We start from the raw sequence: 22,920 nt of genomic DNA on the forward strand, positions 1-22,920 counted from the left end.
AAGCAGGAGAGAATTATATAATAGCACCTATATGTCCACCATCCAGTTTTAAAATGTTACCGTGATTTTGCAATATTTGCTTCACCTTTGTTTTTTAAAGAATAAAATGTTACAGGTACAGCTGAAGCTTCTCTTCCACTCTCACTGATGCCGTTCTTCTCCACGTCTCCCCACAGGTGACCACCACCTCGAAGGTGACGTGCATCATTTGTGGAGACCCTTTGTACACCTGAAAACCCCCTCACATGCACCAAAGGTTTAAATATTTTCCTGTGTCTTTTAGAAGAAAAAAAGACAGCAATAATGAATTGTCTGTGGACAGTTGTTCTCAAGTAAGCCTTCCCGGGATCTGCAAGCATCTTTCCAAGAGAGACCAGGTTCACATCGTTGCAACAGTGAGGCTCGCAAAGTTCCCGTGAGAAGCTGTTCACAAACTGTGCCACCTTCTGACTGATGTTGCTAATAAAGAACAGAGAAGAATCTGCCCGTCAAACTTGCCTCAAAGGAGGTCGTTGAGTTGTGATTGGATATATTATATATTATACAATAATTTATTTTGACCCTAGGAGAGGTTCATTTGAAAAGGGCCATAATACCTCTTTCTGCCCACTTTGGAGCAGATTTTAGCTGGGGTCAAAGCTCTAACGTCTGCCTCTATGAAAGGTTGCAGGCAGGGGGCCTGGGGCGTTCCTATCTGCTCGGGCACATGAAAAATGAAGACATTTCCTGAGGAGGCTGATGGAACCAATGTGCTCATGTCTGAACGTTTTTGCAGAAAGAATTAAAGGACGGTAAAAGAAACTTCTGAATACTCTCTAGTCTTTGGATATTCTGAAACTTCTACCTCATTGCTTATTTTTAAAAGAACCCAAATTGGGCTTGGCCTAAACAAGGGAGTCACCTGTGATTTTGACAACACCTTAAACAATACACTCCCATGGTTTTATACTTTTTCACAGATCTGTTTCTTTAAAAAATGTATATATATAATTTTTTAAAATTATAAAGTTTCTATAAATTGCACCAGACTGTGCATATCATTCTGCAATTCAGCATGGTTATTCACTATGACTTCAAAATTTATCCATGTGGATGCATATAGATTGAGATTATTCCTTTTAACTACCGAATAGTAGTCCCTTTTATGAATATATTTTTCTATTTTAAAATTAATAAACATTTAGATTATTCCTTTTTCCTTTAGTAAAAACAATGCTGCATTGACATATCTCCTTGTGCACGTGTCCAAGGATTTCCCTAGTGTGTCTGTCTACAAGGGAGGCTGTTGGTTTGTGAGTCCTGCACCCTCCTTACTGGCTATTGTAAAGTGTTCTTCAGCGTGGTTGTCTCCTAGAGTTCATACTTTTCCCTAGTAGTAAGTGAGGATTCCTCTTACCCACATCCTTTCTGTCTCTTGTGTGTATCCTCTGTGTTTGGGAGTTGTATGATTTTGATAGTAGTATAATTTATCAAACTATTGCCTTATGGCTCCTGGCCCGTGTGTGTGTGTGTGTGTGTGTGTGTGTGTGTGTGTGTGTGTGTGGTGTAGGGTGGTGTGCGTGTGTTTTGTCATGTTTAGAGGTTTTTGGTCACGTTTAGTTTTGGCAGTAAATGGTTACTGCAGCTTAACTTGCAAATATAGTTTTCAGGTTGTTCATTTTGTTTCACAACGATGACATTAAAAGAGAATAGTACTAATAGTCCAGAAATCTGGTAATCCTGCAGCAGGATTCTATCCAGACTGTGCAACACTTTGCCTGCCAGATATTAAGGGAGGCTAACGGTGAGGTTAAATTAAATTCAGAAACCTTCAATTGGGAAACCATGCTAAACACTGTATGTAGTAGCCAGACGTCTTCGTTGAAAGGCTTCTGCTCACTGCCCAGAGCCGGGTTGTCTAATGCAGCATTGATAACTGTATCAGGTCGAGGGCGAAGATTGATCTGGAGGGTTCAGTACTGATGCTCCTTTCTCCCTATCTTCCTTGTCCTACATCTTTTGAATAATGTTCACTTTCTCCTCATTATCAGGTCAAAGTTTCAGGAAAGTCCTAGATGTAACAAAGTTCAGGCTAAAAATTTTTGAAATGTTAAGCTTATGCAAGACATTAAACTTTGTCACGCCATCCCAGCCAAAAATAAACTAAAACTCCAAACCTGTCGCATAACCAGACGTGACATCTGCAGAGCCGGCCTGTAGAAATAAGCAATAAACTACACAGTGAACAAGGAACATAGCAGGTGTGGTCAATCAGGAAGAGCTTTTTGACACAAAATGATGATATTTTTACTTCTGGAACAATCAGAGGTATGTTCTTATTTTATGTGTTCAATCTTTTTTGTAAAACATATTATTTAATAACAGTATAAGATCTAATAATGGTTTATTGCACTATCTGTGGGGGTGAGGGTAGGGCTTACTTTCTTTCACCATCTAAATGTCCCTAAAAGAATCTTTACCTCAACACGTGCATTCCTCCAAATTATGTGTGAAATTTCCTTTGAAGAGAACTCAAATACTTCAGAAAAGTTTGGATCCTACATAAGCAAAGTCATTTTGATTTTCAATTTTCATGATCTTTAGAAGGCGGTAATGTCTTTAAACCCTTTTGGCTAGAGGTGGATTTTTTAATAACGTGAAGAAAACAAGTCTTGACTCAAAGCACGTGGAAAGACATCCGTAGTTTTCAAAGCCTTCTTAGACCATTAGGGTAAAGTCTTCGTAATCCTATTCTCTCCTAAGCAAACTCTAAGGCACTCATGGTTACAATTTGTGTGGCACATCTCATTTCTGTATGACATTTTGGTTACTTAATTATTGGAACTCACCATTCCATAAATCTGCGCTTGCCATTTGCCTTCTGACTCCAATTCCTGCCTCGTGCCTTCCTGCAACACCAGCTCTCAGGTGAGATGGGTCAGCTCAGACCTGAGGAGGGAGTGACGGCTGCTTGAGATGATGGAGATGTTGGATTCAGAGCAGCTGCTTGGGAAGCAGGCAATTGTTCTGAGCAAGAAGGCTCAGTGCTTCAAGGCCGTTACTCTCAGCCCAGGAATAAAATTCTACGGGACACAGTTTAATTGCTTCAAGATTCAATTCATAACCCTTTTTCCTGCATCCTGTCATTATTAGGCCATTATTTTTTTGTCCCTTTTATTACATTCCAACAGATCCAGGCAAATATTTGCAAATATTTTTAGAGATGAAGCTACATGTGACTCTTCACTCAAGTGCTGAGTGACTACTATCATAGGCTACAACCAGTAAGCAGTGAAGCCTAGACAAAGGTCCGGATACGAAGGGTAATAATTAGTATATTCATCTCTCTTGTTTGTAGTTCCCACAGATACTAAGTGGTTAATTTATTAGCTTAAGAAAGATACTTCACTGTATCATAATTGTCAAGGAGTGAAAATATTGCCTAAAAGCATTGGCCAAGCTGTGCCTCTGCTGTGAAATCTTTTATGTAGGAAACGTTAACGTGTCATCATATGCCGATAGGAACCAAGGCCTTTGAGGAAGGTATAAGAAATTAAAGACCAAAATCATTTAATTTGAGAATAGATGCATTAACAAGATCAAATACAAGTTACTTGTCTTTTGTTTCAGATACTACCCTGAGAAAATTTTCCTCGGCACATATTGACTATATTTTGAAGGAAAAGGAGCATAATATAACCTTTGAGTCCTGAGAAGAGCAATTGCAATCAATGGACTTAATGTCTTAAATGGCTTTTATTATCATCATTGGTGGTATATAGAAAAAGGTTAATAAAGCCTCTTTCACAGCTGGAACTTACAAATTAATCCTGTTCAGCAGCATTCTCTCTCTGTGCTCACTAATCAGCTCATGCAGCTGGTGGCTGACGGTCATCTCTTCCTAATTAGAGGAGCACGTGCTGCAGAGCCATCATTCTGAATGAGAGCCATGGTGTTTACTCTGTTTCCCTCACCCTTCCTGCTTCATTCACCGTTAAGCAACCCGTGACAATGACACAGGTTGTCACACAGAGTATGAGGAGATGGAATCACAACATTTGGAGGTAGATTGCTTGGATTTGAGTCTAGGCCTTCAACTAGCTGTGTGACCTCAGGCACGTTACCTAATCTCTCTGAGCCTCGGATTCTCCATCTGTAAACAGTCGTTCCAGTTGCTTCCTAAGTTCTGATGATTAAATGAGATAATACATGGAAAAGCACTACGCAAATATCTTTTTACATTTTTAATTGTTGAAAATTTCAAACCTATTCTAAGGTGGAGAGAAGACAGTTGTACCCTCATGTGCCCATCACCCAGCTTCAACAATCATCCATTCACGGTCAGTGATGTTCATCTATACTCCAACCAGTACTCTCTCTTGCCCCCAAAGGAATCTTATACAGCAAGTTCCAGATGTCATATCATCCCCATGCTTACATATTTTAGTGTGTATCTCTAAAAGGTAAAGTCTCTTTTTTAAAAGCCTAACTATAAAGCCATTATGCTACTTAAAAATTTTAACACATACCTAGTCAGTGGCCATTTCCCAGTTGTCTCATAAAATCTTTTTAGAATTATTTTGTTTGACTCAGGATTTAAATAAGGTCTACACATAGCATTTGACTGACCTGTCTCTTTAGTCTGATCTATAACTGCACTGTTCAACATGGCAGCTACTAGCCACATGTATCCATTTAAATTTAAACACAAATTAATTCAAATTAAATAAAATTAAAAATTCAGTTCCTCCATTGCAACAGCCACATTTCAAGTGCCAAATAGTCGCATGGATAGTGCAGATACGGAACATTTCCACGATTGCACAAAGTGTTATAGGACAGTGCTGATCTACAAGTCTCTCTTCCCTCTCTGTTTCATCCATTTTGATTGTCAAAAAAAACCCAAGTCATTTATGTCATGGAATTTCCCACATTCTGGAGTTTTCTGATTGAATCCCCATGGTGCCATTTAACATGTTCCTTGGCCCTCTGTATATAATTGATGGTTACAGCTAGAGGCTGAAAAGCTGTTTGTCTGTTTCATGAGCTCAAGTCCTACCATGTGACCTTAAGCAGGTAACTTGACCCCTCTAAACGTCCATTCCCTCACATATAAAACAGGAATAGTAACAGTACCTACACCATTGGGTTGTTATGAATGTTAAAGGAGATAATCTGAAGTGCTTGGCCTGGTGCATGGCTCATGGCATGGATTAAGTATACATTAGTTATTATTTGCATTATTATACTTGTTATTAGGCACTGACTCTCAAATCTTAGTCCATGCATTGGCTGTGTCAAAATCCTCCACAGACATAAACAAAAGCTTTCCAGAGATTCTAATTCAGCGGGCTGTAATGCAGTCTCATTATATTTGTTAAAATAAATCTATCAAATCTTTGTCTAGGATTTACTTTTATTAATTGATTTGCATTCAAGTGATTAGGATGATTACAATAATTATCCAGTGAACTCTTAGAATTTTACTAAGATTCCTCTCTTTGGGTATGCTTGGAAAATCTGTCCCTAAATCAATATTGCAAAGTATATACAAAATATTCACCACAGCACCTTTACAATTAAATATTCATTCCATTTTTATTATTATAGCTTAGCCTAGAGAATTAAGTAAACATGTGTTACTTCACTCCTACACACCGTTTAAACGCAGCTAACAGGCTTTCTGAATAAACCAGCCCGCCCCCGGCGGTATCAGGAGTTAGGTTCCGCATATGCTGTCGCCAGGCTGCAGCCGCCTGAGGGGACTCGCCCGGGGCCCCGCCCTCAGAGCTCACACCCGCCGTGCGCTCGCGCCCCAGGGGCCGCCCCCCGACACTCCAGTGCGACTCTGCGTGCACAGGCCAGAGGCTCAGAACCAGCGCCGGGCTGCCCTGCTCGGCCTCCTGGGCGCAGCGGCGTTTGCCCGTGCACGTGCCCTCGCATCGCGCGCTCCGGGGCCGGGCTCCGGGCGGTTCTCGCCGCTGCAGTTCCACCGGGACTTCCGCGCTTCGGCGGCCTGTCTGACGAGCCGCCGCGCCCAGAGAGGTTCAGGTTGGAGCGACACTTGCCAGAGGGCAGCGGTCACGCCAGATCTTCGGCTTCCATTCCGTTTTCGCGCGCTTCTCCCTCTTTGCAAGGTGAGTGGAGCTCGTTTGTGGATGTGTTAGCACAGGATGCGGGAATCCTGTGAAGCGAGTCAATTCGGAGCCCGACGTGAACCAGGTGGGGTGGCAGCGGGAGCGCTCACAGGGTGGAGGCCCGTAGTAAGGACGCCAGTCCTCAGGGGACTCTCGGGCATGAACGGCAGAGGACGGTGTGTGTCTGTGGGGACAGACGGGCAGCGTGTGGCGGGGTGTGTGTGAGAGACGCGAGTGAGCGGTGGGATGCGCCTCCGTGCCGTGGGTGTGGCTGCGAGGCTGTGACAGGTGAGTGGCTGTGCTGGGGTGACGGGGATTTGGTTGCGTGTCCTTCATCTGTGCGGGTGTGATGGCTGTGGCTTTGTGGCGTCACTGTCTGGTGGCTCTGGGCTCCCTGGCGCTTCCTCCTCTTCTCTCCTCACAGCCACTTGGCTGCAAGAGGAAAGTAGGATATTGAGCCCTAAAGGAAGATTTCCAGCCAGGGGGCACCGAGGTTAGTTTGGGAAAGCCTGGAAAGTTCTCTACTTGGGAGCTCTGAGGGGCAGCTACTGTCTCAGAGCCTCGGGGTTCCCAGAGCTCGGACCCCAGGAACGTGCTGTAAACCTATACCCGTAGTCCAGGCTCTGTCGTCTTTTCCATCTGTTTATGTGTATGAGCAGGGCGGGTGTGGACCTGGAGAGTGTCGTGTAAGGGAGTCATTCTGTGCCCCAAGAACAGCCTGGTGCCTGGTGACTTCCTCCTCAGTCCTGCCATCCCCCAAAGAAGAACCTTGGGGAGGGGAAAGAATTGTTTTCATGCAAAAATCAACATTGAGGATAGTTGTTTCTTTCTTTCATAAATTCACTGATTTTAAATTATTGATATAAGAAAAATTTAACAAAACTTTGCAATAATATCTGATTTTTAATTGTCTTCCCAAAAAGATTTCCAAATACTGATTGAAATACAAGAAAATAAGGAATCGTTTTATTTACCCACATGCCTTTTGTTGCTGCTTCAGGGCATTGAGAGTCTTACTGATGTTCTCACTTTATGAGACGCTTGATCACATCAGCTTCTTTGCGCAGGTTGTGATTCACAAATGTCTCTTTGTTTCTGCTGCATTTCGGCGGGAGGGAAATTTCCTCCTCCTCTTTTCTAGAAACTCTTGATGTATGAATTAAAAATGCATTCTCAAGCAAAAGATCTAATTTTGCCCATTATTTTTGTGAGCATTATCAGAGCAGGGCTGATAAGCACAATTTTACTCTAGGAAGGAGAATCGTTTCTTTTATAATACCCAATTAGGGGACATGCAATGTTCTTCAATAAAAATAGCTAACATATTTATATTTATATGGGATTACAACATATTACTAAGTTTTAATGTAGATCATATTTCTCCAACATATTCATGCTAAGTAAGTGATCTTCGTACTCTTGCCTTTACTGATGAAAAACCCAAGACACTAAAATGTCATGAACTCTAAGAGCAGTTACATTTAGAAAATCTGAGAACAGAATCTATGTCTTAAGTTTCAACTGGATACCATTCCCCGGTTATGAGTGTGTACTTTACACTGGGACCAGTATCATCCTGATTAATAATCCTGTACATGCCATCACACAGCAGAACCAAATTAGTTAACCTGTTCCCTGTTAGATTTTTGTGTTTCTAGTTTTTGGCTGTCAAAAACTCTGTATTGAAGATACTCGTACATGCATTTCTTTATCTCAATATTTTCTTAAGAAATGTCTAGAACTAGAATTTGGGGTAAAATAATCAGATTTTTAGTAAATGCTTATCATATGCCAGACCATGCCATCTTAGTATTTGGGGTGATAAAAAGACTCAAATGACACTGTTGATACTCTTATGTTCCTTCTGGTAGGTAAAGTAAACCCTGAATAGGAATAGATGCATTGAAGGCCACTAGGGAGATTCAGATAATGTGACTTGGTGTTTGATAAGGCAGTGATGTCATTCTGACTGCAGCCACCACTGTCGGGTTGCGATCAAACTATGATGACCTATGAGAGCACCATGATGGTAAGGAATTTATGTTGTAAATTTTTACCTTACTTTTTCAGTTGAGATATATACATGATCATAAAATTCCCCCCCCTTTTTTTTTTTTTGGTGAGGTAGTTTGGCCCTGTGCTAACACCTGTGGCTAATCTTCCTCTTTTTGCTTGAGGAAGAGTGGCCCCGAGCTAACATCTGTGCCCGTCTTCCTCTGTTGTGTATGTGGGGTGCCACCACAGCATGGCATGATGAGTGGTGTAGGTCCATGCCTGGGACCCAAACCTGTGAACCCGGGCCACCAAAGCAAAATGTGCTGAACTTGACCACTACGCCACTGGGCCAGCCCCAAATTCACCTTGTAAAAATGTACTCAAAAGAAAACTTTTTACTATATTCACAAGGTTGTACAAATCAGTACCACTATCTAATTCCAAAATATTTGATCACCTTAGTAAGAAACCCTGTCCTTGTCAGCTGTCACTTCCTATCCCTCGTCCTCCCATACTCTGGAAACCACTAACACGTCGTCTGTCTCCATGGATTTGCTGAGTCTTGAAATTCAGTCTACATGGAATCATGCAGTATGTGTCCTTTTATGTCTAGCTCCTTTCACTTAGCCTGAGGTTTTCAAAGTTCGTCCATGTGGTAGATAAGCACATCATTCTTTTACTTTATTTTGGAAAGTATACACGGCATTACATTTGCTATTTTAACCACTTTTCAGTGTACAGTTCTGTGACAGTAAGTACATTCACACTGTTGTACAACCATCAGCACCACCCACTTCCAGGACTTTTTCATCTTCGACTGAAACTCTGTCCCATTAAACACTAACTCCCCATTCCCCTCTCCTCCCAGTCCTGGCAACCACTGTTCTCCTTTCTGTGTCTATGAATTTGACTTCTCTAGGACCCTCATAGTAGAGCAATCGTGCAAAATTTATACTTTTGTGACTAGCTCATTTTACTTAGTGCAGTGTCCTCAAGGTCATCCATGAGGAGTCGGTATCAAAATAGCCTTATTTTTCTGGCTGCGTAATATTCCCTTATATCCATAAATGGCATTTTCTTCATCCATCTGTTGATGGACATTTGTATTGCTTCCACTTTTTGGCTGTGACAAATGTGAACATTTGTGTACTAGTTTTTGTGTGAATGCATATTTCCATTCTCTTCAGTATATACCTAAGGGCAGAAGTGCTGGGTCACATGGTAACTCCTACTTTACATTTTTTATTCTGATGATGATGGTTGCTGAGTGAGACTGATGGGATAAGATAATTGAGCAGCTTTCTGGAGGACGTGGCTAACAGGATGGGAACGGGTTCCATGAAGAGAACTTGCAAAAGGATGTAGCCCCGAGACCAGCAACAATACATATTAGCTATACTCAGGGACTTCAGCCATCTGTCTAGACAGTAATCCAGCAATGAGCATGCCTAGAAACCTGAGAGGAGATTGTGTCACTGGTAACTGAAGGAAACAAAAACCATTTAATAAAACAACCCAAATTTAGTACATTTCCCCAAGACCAACTAAACTCTGTTTAGAAGAATGAACTGTCCACATTTTGGAAAACAGCTTCCACTTAACACACAACAAATCTTCACATGCATAGATATTTTAACAAATGAACATTCAATCAGCAAGTTAAGATATACTCAACAAACAAAATCCCCCATCAGGGGCAAAAGATAAGCACTGTCAACATGTAAATGTAAAACTTTCTAGATTTTTTCTGTCTATTGAAGTCTGATGATTTTTCAGTCGTTTGATATTGAGATACACATATGTTCTTCAAATGGTATCATATTGTACCTATAGTTTTATAACCTGATTTTTCTACTGACAGTGTTTCCGGAATGCTTTCCATGTTCACGATATTTTTCCTGACTTCACGTTTATTACGTGGATATGTTGTAATGTGTTTAATCACAGTCAGTTTTTCTGGAATTGGAATACTGAATATTTCCTGACCAGTTCTATGTCTTTTCTAACCTCTTCAACCTCACCTGACCCCAAGGCCATGAGGTTAGGTGTGCCTGGATGGCGTGGCTCCTTTTCAGTCCTGGAAGGTGTGAATGGAGGGAGGAGGACCTGTTCAGGGCTGGGCTGAGCAGCCTAGTCTCAGGGGCAGAGCAGCTTCCCCAAAGTGGAGGTCTGGCCAGAAAACTGTCTGCTGAAGTGTTTGGGTTTCCTGGGCATTAGGGGAAGAGTTTGGGTTTATCTACAGTCCTTCTAATTTTTTCATATTGTTATGTTTGTACAGTTAGAGGTATTATGCAAAATGGAATGGAGGAGCCAAATGTTACTTCCTCTCATGGTAACCCTAAATTATGCTTGCTCTCATGGTCTCTTTTTCCTTTCCCAGCTCTGGATTCTCTTTGTTCTTTCCCAGTAGAGGAATCCCAAGGAGGACTGATCCGTTTTGGCAGGTGCACAACCATGGTATGTGTAAGTTAGTGTTTCCTTCTCATTGAAATAGTGGGACGTAAATGTTTTCATTAATTGTTCTGAAGCTTCCTACCCAAAAGAACCCCATGTTATTATGTGCTTCCCAGTTCCTCCCATTCCAGTGAACTGAACAATGGTTCCAAATAACCTAGTCCTCCTTATGTGGCCGAGTCTCTTCTAGCCAGTGTTTATGTATTCACTGACCAGATTATTCTCTCCTATATGTTCAACTTAGTAATATTAAGAGCTATAATGGAGGAATGAAGAAATTAAGTCCTGTCAAGAAATGATTTGAGCTTCCCGTGTCAGGACTGTAGTTGCATGAGAGATGGAGATCCCATTTGGCCAAGCAGGGAAAGACTCTGACATTCTCACAGACGTGAGTTTTCTAGATACACGTGATAAAGCCCAGCAATGAACGATCTCTGGAGGCTGAGATCCAATGCTCTGTGAGGTTTTTGGAATTGAATAGCAATATGATTTAAGACTTGAAAATATATGGATCATGGTCCTTGGTAAGGGATTCCTGAATGATAAATATGACTATTTTATTGCTGACTAGGATGCGATGAATTTTAATGACTTTGATATAATTCTGGATCATCCTACATTAGTATCCTCTAACTCATGAACCACAGAAGTACTAAGTCGGATTGCTAGTGGCCATAAGAGAGAGTAAAATCATGTCTTAAATTAACAGAGAGCAAGAGCAGAAAAGACCTTAGATATGTTGTCCAACTTAATGTATAAAATCATAATCATCTAAACATGATTAATTCTATTATACCATAAGTTAGAGTGCTATGCAGCCATTCAAAATATTTGTCAAAATAATGAAACTACATATGATAGAATTTAACAAAGAATTTGAGTATTTAAGATATTCTTTTGTTTCTTTTTAAATGCTGTTTTTCTATCTGTTATGACAAACTCTAAGTTTCAATTGGAGAATTTTATCCTTTTACATTTAATGTAATTATTGACAGTTAGATTTAGGTCATCCGTTTTACTATATGTTTTCTTTTTTTCCGTTTGGCTTTTGTTCCCCTTTCTCTTTTTTTCTTCTTTGGGGTTAATAATATTTATTTAAAATTCCATTTTAACTTGCTTTTTCTATATGTGCCTATTTTTAGTGGTCAGTGTCTGTATTTAAATATATATATATGTATATATATATGTATTTATATATATAATTATTTTATTGGGTCATATTGGCTTTCAACCTTGTATACATTTCAAGTGTCTATCATTATATTTCGGTTTCTCTTTAGACTGCATTGTGTTCATCACCAATAATTCAGTTTTTATCCATCACCATACATATGTGGCTTTACCATTTCATCCTCCCTCATCCCTTTTTCCTCTGGTAACCACTAATCTATTCTCATTTATGTGTTTGCTTATATTCCACATAGGAGTGAAATCATACAGTATTTCTTTCTCTGTCTGACTTATTTTGCTCAAGATCCATCCATGTTGTCTCACATGGGAGGAGTTTGTCTGTTTTTATGGGTGATTAGTATTCCATTGTATATATATACAACACCTTCTTATCCATTTGTCTCTTGATGGGCACCTAGGTTGCTTCCACATCTTGCCTATTGTGAATAATGCTGTGGTGAGCATACGGGTGCATATATCTTTTTGAATTAGTGATTTCATGTTCTTTTGATAAATACCCAGTAGCAGAATGGCTGGATCATACAGTATTTCCGTTTTTAAGTTTTTGAGAAATTTGCATACTGTTTTCCATAGTGGTCACACCGGTTTGCATTCCCACCACCAGTTTATGAGCATTCCCTTTACTCCACATCCTCTCCAACGTTTGTTATTTTTTGTCTTGGTAATTATAGCCATTTGACTGGTCTGAGGTGATATCTCATTGTCGTTTTGATTTGCATTTCCCTGATGATTAGTGATGTCGAACATCTTTTCGTGTGCCTGTTGGCCATCTGGATATCGTCTTTGAAAAATGTCTGTTCGTATCCTCTGCCCATTTTTTTATTGGATTATTCTTTTTTCTTGTTAATGAGTTGTATGAGCTCTTTATATATTTTGGAAAGTAACGCCTTGTCAGATGTATGATTTGCAAATGTTTTCTTCCCATTGGTAGGTTGTCTTTTCGTTTTGCTGATGGTTTCCTTTGCATTACAGAAGCTCTTTAGTCTGATGTAATCCCATTTCTTTATTTTGTCTTTTGATTCCCTTGCCTGTAGAGACATGGTATTCAGAAAGATACTACTAAGACCTACGTCAAATCTGTACTGCCTATATGTTCTTCTAAGAGTTTTATGGTTTCAGGTCTTACGTTCAAGTCTTTAATCAATTTAGAGTTAATTTTTGTGTATCATGTGAGACAATGGTCTACATTCATTCTTTTGCATGTGGCTGTCCAATTTTCCCAACACTATTAATTGAAGAGATTTTCCTTTCTTCATTGTGTGTTCTTGCCTCCTTTGTTGAAGATTAGCTGTCCCTTGATGTGTGGTTTTACTTCTGGGCTTTCAATTCTGTTCCATTGATCTGTATATCCGGGTTTTTTATGCCAGTACCATGCTGTTTTGACTACTACAGCTTTGTAGTATATTTTGAGTTCAGGGAGCATGATACATCCAAATATTGTTTCTTTTTTCCCCCCTCAGAATTGCTTTGGCTATTCAGTGTCATTTGTTTTTCCATATAAATTTTAAGATTCTTTTTTCTCTTTTCATGAAGAATGTCATTGGTATTCCATTCGGGTTTGCATTAAGTCTGTAGGTTGATCTGTAGATCAATCTGTAGATTGATTTAGGTAATATGGACATTTTAACTGTGTTTATTCTTCCAATGCGTGGGAATGGAATATCTTTCCATTTCTTTGTCTTCTTTGAGTTATTTCATTAATGTCATAGTTTTTGGAGTATATGGCATTCACCTCCTTGGTTAAATTTATTCCAAGTATTTTATTCTTTTTTGTTGCAGTTGTAAATGGGATTATAGTCTTGACTTCTCTTTCTGGTGGTCCATTACTAGTGTATAGGAATGCAACTGATTTTGTGTGTGTGAGGAAGACTGGCCTTGAGATAACGTATTTTGCCAATCTTCCTCTTTTATTTTCTCCCCAAAGCCCCAGTACATAGTTGTATATCCTAGTTGTAAATAGTTCTAGTTCTTCTATTTGGGATGCCACCACAGCATGGCCTGATGAGCGGTGTGTAGGTCCACGCCCAGGATCCCAACTGGCAAACTGCAGGCCCCCGTTATGGAGTGAAATGCAAATGATTTTTGAATGTTGATTTTGTACTCTGCAGCTTTACTGTATTCGTTGATTATTTCTAATAGTTTTTTGTTGGATTCTTTACAGTTTTCTGTATATAGAATCATGTCAACCACAAATAGTGACAGTTTTAATTCTTCCTTTCCTTTTTGGATACCTATTATTTCTTTTTCTTGCCTTACTTGTTTGGCTAAAATTCCCAGTACTATGTTGAAGAAGAGTGGCAAGAGTGGGCACCCTTGTCTTGTTCCTGTTCTCAGAGGAATGGCTTTCACTTTTTGACCATTGTGTGTGATGTTGGCGGTGGGTTGGTCATATATGGCCTTTGTAATGTTGAGGTACTTTCCCTCTATACCCATTTTATTGAGAGTTTTTATCATAAATGGATATTGGAAAAGAAATTGAACTGAATCCTCTAAAAAGTAATGTAAACTTCAGATCAATAAGAAAGTTTATGAAATCTATAAAAATCTTTTTCATTCTCATATTTCAATAGTGAAGAAAGAATAAAGTGGAAAACAGTATCATTTGCAATCTCAATAGAAACATCAGACACTTGGGAATCATATTTATGTGGACCCTAACTAAATTTATAAAGAGATTTAATTCATTCAACCAATAATCATTGAACAATTAGTCTTCTGGGTACTGCAGTAAATAAGATAAACAAATGGGAGAAAATGTTTTGTTTTGTACTTGTAGTCAGAAATACAAAATGTAGGCAGGGTATGAATTTTCTGGTCCAAGGTGCTGGGAAGAATATATGAATGGAGCTTGGAGCACCATGGACAGTACAGACAGTCGTGCTAGCATGTTTAGTTGGCAATAATTATTCTACTGCAGAGATCTGGAAGAGTAGGAACCAGAGATAAATCTAAAACCTAATTTGCAGCTATGAAGGTTACAGGAACAGATTCTGTCTCCAAAAAATATGTGGTTCTCCCACTTTTTTCCCCAATGAGTTGAGGTTACTCACTAAAAGACTTCATGATACTATTATTCATTTTCTGACCATTTTTTACATTTTTTTGTGTTACAAGTATAATATTTGATTCCATTATTGAAATAATGTACAATGTGTAATTGAAAAAGTAAATGATTAGACATTATATATGAATGGAGTTATAGCTGAAGCCTTGTTTATTTCTTTCCATCCAAGCAGGACCAACAGAACATCAAAGAGGTATTAAAATATGAAAAAATGTTGCTATGTGATGGAAAACAGCACCTTACAGAAAGCCTGAGAGAAAAGTGCTTTAGGATAAAAGTAAGTGCCCCTGTTCAAATTACAAATAAATATTGGGGCCCTTCCAAAGGCCTGAGGAGTCACAGGCACCTCTATGGAATGAATAGATAATGCTCAGTATTCTTCTAAACTTCATAATCTAGTACAGATATGTGTGTGCATACATGCATACATACACAAACAAAACAGTGGGGTTTGGGGCCGGCCCTGGGGCCAAGTGGTTAAGTTTCTGCTCCCGCTTCGGCAGCCCAGGGTTTCCCCAGTTCAGATCCTGGGCACAGACATGGCACCGCTTGTCAGGCCACGCTGAGGCAGCATCCCACATAGCACAACCAGAGGTACTCACAACTAGAATATACAATTATGTACTGGGGAGGCTTTGGGGAGAAGAAGAAAAAAGATTGGCAACAGATGTTAGCTCAGGTGCCAATCTTTGAAAAAAAACAGTAGGGTTTATGATTTTGAGGCTTCACTGGAAAGGTGGTATTTCAGCAGATACCTGAAAGGAGTCAATGGTTGAGACATACAGGTATCTGGTGGAGAGCAGAACAGGCAGGGAGAACAGCAAGGACAGAGCTCCTGAGCAGAAGCTGCCTAGTGGGCTCCAGCAACATCAACAAGGGGGAAAGCTAATGAGAAACGAGGTCAGAGTTAACAGGAGGAAGCAGGCTGTGGGGCTTTTAAAAGACTTTGGGTTTTACTCTGAACGAGATGTGGATCCACTGGAGAGTTTTGACCACAAGAGAGACATGGTCTGACTTACATTTTAAAGGGATAGCTCTGATTGTTGTGTTGAAAATTAAGTGATAGCAGGAAGACTATTTGAAAGACTAATTTCAGTAATCATGCGAAGATGGTGATGGCTTGGCCCAGAGAGGTAGTAGTGGAAGCAGTGAGAAGTGTGTGGATTCTGAACATGTAGTGAGGGTAAAGCCAACAGGATTTACTGTCACCCCTATTAGAACACAAGATCCCTAAAGACTTCTGTGTGTTGTTTATGGCTGCATCACTTAGCACAGTCCTGACAGAAGTCAGCCTTCAATATGTATTTATTAAAAGTACAAATGAATGACTAGACAGTGCTGCTCCAACCATAAGGTGATTCCTCCTAAGACCAAAGGCAAGAATCCCCTCTCCAACATCCCAGATTAATGAACATCTATCTAGGTTTTCCTTAAATTATTAAAAGGAGAGCTCATTATTGTCAGAAGCCCCTTACTCTATTGTTTAGCACCCTGAACTAAATATGTTAATACCCGATTGAATGTAAAGTGTTCTTCCACCTGTGCCCTGACCAGCTTGTCACCTGTCTGGTCTCTAGAAAGTTGAGCTGCTGGGCCTGGGCCTAATGGGTGTCTGCCATACACAAGGCACTAGACTGGGTGCTTTACCTCATGAGACAGAGTTTATTGTTCCATTTATAAACAAAGAAATTGAGGCCCAGGAGGAAGTTTAGTCATTGCCCAAGGTCACACAGCTGGTAAATTGGTAAAATTAGGATTTGAAACCAAGTCTAAGTTTAAAACTTGGGTATAGAAGCATTTCTACAAATGTAATTTTATTTCCTTTAATTTATAGTGTCTGTATGTATTTTATAGGTTATATTTAGATATTATCTAACATTTTACTTAATTCCCTAGAAAACTTTGTGGAAATTATTGTAGTCTTCATTTTGTAGTTGGGAGAATGGCTCAAGGATTTCCCCAGTCAGGAAGTGACAGGGCTAGAACCTGAACTCTAACTCTGATAAAAGGTGAGAAATCTCAGATTCTAGGCAGATAATAGAACGTAGGTCATGTGATTTGTTGTCACTCGTTTTGATGCTGGCTCAGTGAGCTGAGGAGTCGAAAGAAACATTTCTTGGACTCTCAAGGTCTGGCAGTAGTGCTCTTTTATTCAGGAAGTAGCATGGAGTAGCATGGGGACAGGACCTATGGGCAGTGAAGAGCTGCAAACATGGGTTGAGGGTAGGGCTAAATTTATAAGGCATAAGTATGTGAGTTGCTTCTTTACAAGACAAAGGAAAAATTAGGTAAAAAAAGTATCAGTGCAGGTGGAGTCTGGTTATCAGGTGGTCTTATAACTTTGGGTAAGAATCAGATTGAATGAGGTCAGGATGTCCCATGCTTCTGTGAGGATGATATAGATTGGTATGTAGGCCAGGAAGCCTTGGGCTTTTCTCCCTGAGGCATCCTTGATCCTCATCAGTTTTATCTGCTCACTCACACCACCTATTGTCAACAGAAGCTAGCATTCAGCCTTGACCTACAATACATACTAGATTGAATTCATGCAAATTTCTCTTCCAACTTTGTAAATGTTCATTCAAATCATGGATGTTTAGAAGACTAAAAGAAAATGTATCAAAATGATAACAATGGTTGTTTCTGGTTTTCTTTGTTATAGCTGTTTTATAGAGGATTAGAATTGGCCACCCCAAGATATATCTCTTTGGCATGAAGATTATTTTGGGCTGGTTACTTTCAAAAACTGCAGACATGAGAGAAACTCTGAAAAGTAGAAGTTACCCTTTGTAAGAGACATTTCCATTTGTAAGGGAAATCTCCATCTGTAAAGATGTCTCCCTCTCTGTACCAGGAAGAAGGGGGATGACCTTACCTCTAGAAACTCTTATCAATGCGGAAGGCAAGGACTTAAATCTGCATAATAACCTTACTCTTGTTTACTGTACTTGTCTGGTAACCTCCCATACTGACTCCCCCTACCCACAACATCCTCCTTTGTCTTTAGCTGAAGATGATATTTAAGGTGAGAGCTTCTGCCATTTTGGTGAGTTGCTCAGTTTTCCTGGGTCTCTCCCATGTATACATGTTATAAAGCTTTGTTTAATTTTCTCCTGTTATTCTGTCTCATGTGAATTTAATTCGCTGTCCAGCCAGAAGGACCTAGAGCGTGTAGAGGAAATATCTTCCTCCCCTACAGTTTAAACTTCTTAAATTTCCACAATGATTATAATTATTTCTATAATCCAAAATCGACAATAACATTTTCTCTTTGTTTTTTATACACAAAAGTCTCAATTTATTTCTGCCCTATAGAAAGTGTTAAAGCATAAATTTTGTTACAATTCCAGAGCTAGGACTACTTATTGTTAAAGTAGAATGAATTATTAAATTGAATGAATTCTCACTGCCTTTAGGAGCTTCTGAAGAGATACACAGAGATGGATAGTCATTATGAGTGCTTAAATGGACTCTGCCTTGACTTGGAGAGGGAAATTGAAACCCAAAGAGAGCTTTCAATTAGAGTAAAAGCAAACCTCTCACTTCCACATCCACAAACCAGACAGATTCAGAAACTTCTCACTGCCAACCAGAGATGTTCCATGGAGTTCCACAGAGTCATGAAGAAACTCAAGGTACCACCTGTTTTAGTAATATCTTTGTAAATATTGCCATTAATTTCAGTTACAAACCAGTATATTTAAGTCCTGCTTTGGGAGTTGGTGTATTTGCTAATTAGTACATTTGCTACTGAATTAAAGATGGCATGGGTCTGAGAATAGCATGTGCAGGATCCTCAGTGCATCTAGGACCTGCTCATTCAACAAAACCTGAGCTCTGCCTTTGGCCTTAACAATGTGTCAGGGTGCTGGGGAGACAGAGATGAGCAACCGCTAAATCTCTCCTAGTCCAGTGGGTGAGGCAGACATTTGAACAGGTGAGAAGTGCAGTAGTGGACAATGTCCTGGAGAACAAGTTGAAGACAAGACTGGACTGGAAGCTGGGCTCAAGCAGTAAAGCTTAGAGTTCATTTTAGAGATGAGGAGGGGTCACTGGACAGTTATTTTAAGTGGTGGCAGTAATGTGATCGGGTTGCCATTGTAGAGACTTCACTACAGACAAAGAAGAAATGAGTCTGCAGGGGATGATAAGCCTGGTGGCAGAGAGAAGAGACAAGAGGCAGTTACAATTGTCCTGATGAGATGTGATGGGTGACAGTACTATGGGGGAAGGATTCATAGGGATGGAAAGGATGAAAGAAGTTAAAGAAATATTTGGCAGTTTACAATAGTAGGTCCATGTGCTTGACAGTGGAGGGAGGGGAGGGAAGTTCAGACTGAGCCCCAGGATTTGGGCTTAGCCGGGTTTGTGGATAGTGGTGCCATTAACTGATAGAAAGAAAAAACGAAAGGGAGAAGGCAGGTGAGGCAGGAGGAGAGATCTGGTGTTTAATTTGAGATGTTTTGAGATAGAAATACCTATAATGGAACATCCAGGAAGAGAAACCAAGTAGGCTTTTAGTTGTGAATCTGAGGTTTGTCAGGAGAAAAATCAGGACCACAGATAAAGATGTGGGATCCATCAGCATTTGGTGATAGATAGTACAACAGGTGTGAATGAGGCCACCCAGAAGCATAATAGAGTGAAGATAAAAGAGAACTCTGGAAAAGATCAGTTCTCAAGAGGCAGTAGCAGAAAAGAGAGCAACACATGAGTTTGAGGTTGGAAAAGTCAGAGAGATAAGAGAGAACTGAGCAAAAGTGCCATTGGTCAAGTCAGTGGAGGAGAGTGTGTCCAAGATGAAGTGGTCAAGAGTGGCAGATGCTTCAGACAGCCAGAACATGAATGAAGAGATCCCCTCAATTGTTGACAATAGAGCTTACTGGTGACCTTTGTCAGAGCAGTTTTAGTTGAGTGGTTAGGAAAGAGGCCAGATTGTAAATTGTTAAGGAATGGTGGAAGTTGAGGAAGTAGGAAGCGGTATCTTCCCTACCTAGGTAGATTGCCCCTCAGGCTCTAATAGTCTTCAAAAGCCTAACAATCAGATATCCAGAACTTATTCATGAGGTCCATAGAACCAGGGCATTCAAATTCTTGTCCCCTTTAAGCCACACTTGACAGGTAAGTCCTGAGGCAGGGCACACTCACGTTGGCCACCCAGCTGACATAGGCAGGAGAGGATGTTGAAATGAATCTCACTGGGAAAACTGCGTGATATAATTAACCAAAAGGAGGCAATAGAAAAAGGTGGGTTTATAGGGAAAGGCATCATGTTACATTGTAAACATATTGAATCTGAGGTAACTGTAGGACATCCCTGAGGTAGCTCCAGAAGGAAGTCAGAAATAAGAAACTAGAGGTCTGGAAGTCACTCTCCGAAGACGCTGAGAGTAGAAACTTGGGAATAGAGAGAGGTTCTTCCCTTCTTCCTCACTCCTCAGAGGATAGAGACAAACAAGACAAGCCGCCCCACCTCTTAGTCTTGAGAGTTTAGAACTTCCTCTAAACGTGATAAAAGTTTCATTTCCCAATTTGTTTCATGTTTTCCTGCAAGTATGTGTTAAGCCATGTTACAAAGATAAAGGAAGAACAACATGAATCCATCAGTAAACTTGAAATGGTTTTTATTGATGAAGTGGAAAAGCAAAATGAACTGCTAAGTAAAATGCAGCATCTTCAACAAGATGATGATGTACCATCCAGAGAATTAGGGGACCTCCAGTTGAGCCAGAAAATGGATCTACATATTGAGGTATGATTTATTTAAAATGGATTTAATTAGATTTTAAGTCTTTTTATCAAATAGAAAGGTACCTCTTCATGTGCTTAGAGTCATTTTCATTTATGAAATTAAAAACAGCTTGCAGAGGGGCCAGCCTGGTGGCGTAGCAAGTGGGTTCCTGTGCTCTGCTTTGGCAGCCTGGGGTTCGCTGATTCAGATCCTAGGCGTGGACCTGGCACTGCTCGTCAGGCCATGCTGTGGCAGTGTCCCACAGAGAAGAACCAGAAGGACCTAGAACTAGGATATACAACTATGTACTACTGGGGCTTTGGGGAGAGAAAAAATAGGTTGCAGGATGACAGCTGGCCAGATGTAAAGAGTGCCAAGTCATAGACTAGCCTCCTTTCAGAACTACACAGATATAGAAAAGTAGACTTAATATCAGCAAGTAGGATTTCTTGGAAGGCCAGAATAAGTTTCCAAATGCCTTCTAAAACTTCCTAGATCTGTGACTGGGAGTCACAGACATTTGTATTGTAGCAACCCCACATGGAGTGTCCTGCTCTCACCCAGCAGTGTGAGGCCCCTGCAGTTCCCAGTATGCATGCAAGGCCTGCTGTATGCACAGAAAAGCTGCATCCAGAAGCACTTCAGACACTGTCACAGATTCATTGTTTCGAACAGGTTTTAAAAATGCCAAAAGGCAGAATTTGTAGATGTGCCTCTGTTACATAGCCTATACTGCCAAAATTTTATTATTTAAATTAGAATTATATTTCTAATATAATGAGGATAAATTAGAATTATGTTTACTTCAAAATATTAGAAGTGAAAGTTCAGTAAGGTTATTTTCCCCTTTTTATGATATTTGTCTGATATTTAGATAAAAACTTTCCTAAGATTCAGGAGATTCAATGCTTATTTTTCACACAGGAAATTCTCAAAGATTTTTCGGAATGTGACTTCCACAGCGTAAAGATGGAATTTCAACAAGTACTGAGTAATAGGAAAGAAATGACCCAGTTTTTGGAAGAGTGGTTGAATACTCATTTTGATATAGAAAAGCTTAAAAATGGCATCCAGAAAGAAAATGATAGGATTTGTGAAGTGAATATCTTTTATAATAAAAAGATAATTGTAAGTAGTACTTTTTTTGTGCTCATTCTTTTTTTTTGTTTGCTTTAACTTTTCTGCCTCATTCTTAAAAAGACTTAGAGCAACTTAATTTTAAGTATATTTTCTTTCATTTATTTGTATATGCTTCTTTATTTTTTTATTTGAAAAAGAGTGACTGTAAATGTATTCTTCCTCTAACACATTTTGCTTCCTTAAGGTAATTAAATATATCAACTTGTAAAGAAGATAATAAAATGTTGCAGTATAACAATCCATTTCCACTGGTGAAACCTCAAATCTTGCCATTTTCCTCTGTCCTTTCTCGCTTCCGTAGGACCCGAGCCTTTTCCCCCAAGTATCCTCAAACAAGGTGAGATGCTAGCCTGTTTCAGGGCTGTGGGCAGCACCTGTGGTCAAGCCAAAGACAGCTCTAGTCCACTAATTAGTGAGGCCTTGTGCTTCTCACCTCGGTGCTGTTGCTATCATACGTGCTGATCCTTCAACTGTGAGGTTCAAACATGTGGTTTGTATCATTGTTCCCAAGGTGACCAGCCCTTGTGGACAGATTCATATGAACCAAGATTGCTTGAGATCAGTTTTATTAATTTGTTTTACTTTCCACTGATGAGAAGATTCATTCGGCTTTCTGAAGTAATCTCTACCTCATACACCTGGTAAAATTGTCATTAATCAGAAAGTTGCTTGTTATATAGGCAGTTGGAGCAAAGGGAGCTAGATTAATATTATAGCTCCTAAGATTGGTTTTATATTTCATTTGTTTGGGTAGTTCTTTCCTGACACTTTAATTTCATCTGGAAACTATACTTAAATCACATTGAAATGTAGATAACATTTTTAAAAAAGGTTTTCCTGTGGATAGTGAATCCCATTTGTCGAATACCCCAAGCTAGCAAAACAGTAAATGAGCTTTTAAAATAAAAAAAAATGGTCCACAATCAATGAAGAAAAGCATAAAACCAGTGTTTGGGATAAGATAATTTCCATATAATTCAGTGTTTTTCTCATAATATTGAGGGCTCACTTGTGGTTAGAAAGTAGAGATTTCTGCTCTGTGGATCAGCATGGATATGTGGCTTCTTCCACCATCTGAGCATAGCAATTGATAACTTGGTGTGGTGTGGGGTCAGTAGTCCAGAACCAAGGAGAGTCCAGGGTGCCAGCAAGAACACAACTAATTTAGGATCCGCATCTCACAGAACTACCATAAAGCCACAAAGAAAGATACAGGTAAGGCCAAGAAG

At 39.8% G+C, this 22,920-nt stretch overlaps 2 protein-coding genes across 9 annotated transcripts in view; both read left to right on the plus strand.

The window, feature by feature from the left end:
- LOC139043175 (uncharacterized short-chain type dehydrogenase/reductase y4lA-like) overlaps positions 1–1,023 on the plus strand; it is a 91,910-nt gene extending 90,887 nt beyond the window's left edge. For 5 of the 8 annotated variants that reach the window (XR_011500255.1, XR_011500252.1, XM_070503453.1 and 2 more), the window contains one exon: positions 177–1,023. Coding sequence is in view for 3 of the 8 variants with exons in the window: in XM_070503457.1 (XP_070359558.1) it covers positions 177–233 (57 nt within the window). In the remaining 5 variants the exon portion in view is untranslated. The remainder of the gene's footprint in view (positions 1–176) is intronic. The other 3 variants (XR_011500253.1, XM_070503454.1, XM_070503456.1) reach the window with 1 other exon arrangement.
- Positions 1,024–5,653: 4,630 nt separating this feature from the next.
- Positions 5,654–22,920, plus strand: part of LOC139043176 (centromere-associated protein E-like) — a 34,683-nt gene continuing 17,416 nt past the window's right edge. Inside the window, exons 1-6 of the mRNA XM_070503460.1 lie at positions 5,654–6,116; positions 10,492–10,568; positions 14,990–15,097; positions 18,237–18,455; positions 20,375–20,572; positions 21,476–21,679. Coding sequence (XP_070359561.1) covers positions 10,566–10,568; positions 14,990–15,097; positions 18,237–18,455; positions 20,375–20,572; positions 21,476–21,679 — 732 coding nt within the window. The 5' untranslated portion in view covers positions 5,654–6,116; positions 10,492–10,565. The remainder of the gene's footprint in view (positions 6,117–10,491; positions 10,569–14,989; positions 15,098–18,236; positions 18,456–20,374; positions 20,573–21,475; positions 21,680–22,920) is intronic.

This window comes from Equus asinus, unplaced genomic scaffold (genome assembly GCF_041296235.1).
Source record: "Equus asinus isolate D_3611 breed Donkey unplaced genomic scaffold, EquAss-T2T_v2 contig_193, whole genome shotgun sequence".
In the NCBI taxonomy this organism is placed as follows: Eukaryota; Metazoa; Chordata; class Mammalia; order Perissodactyla; family Equidae; genus Equus; species Equus asinus.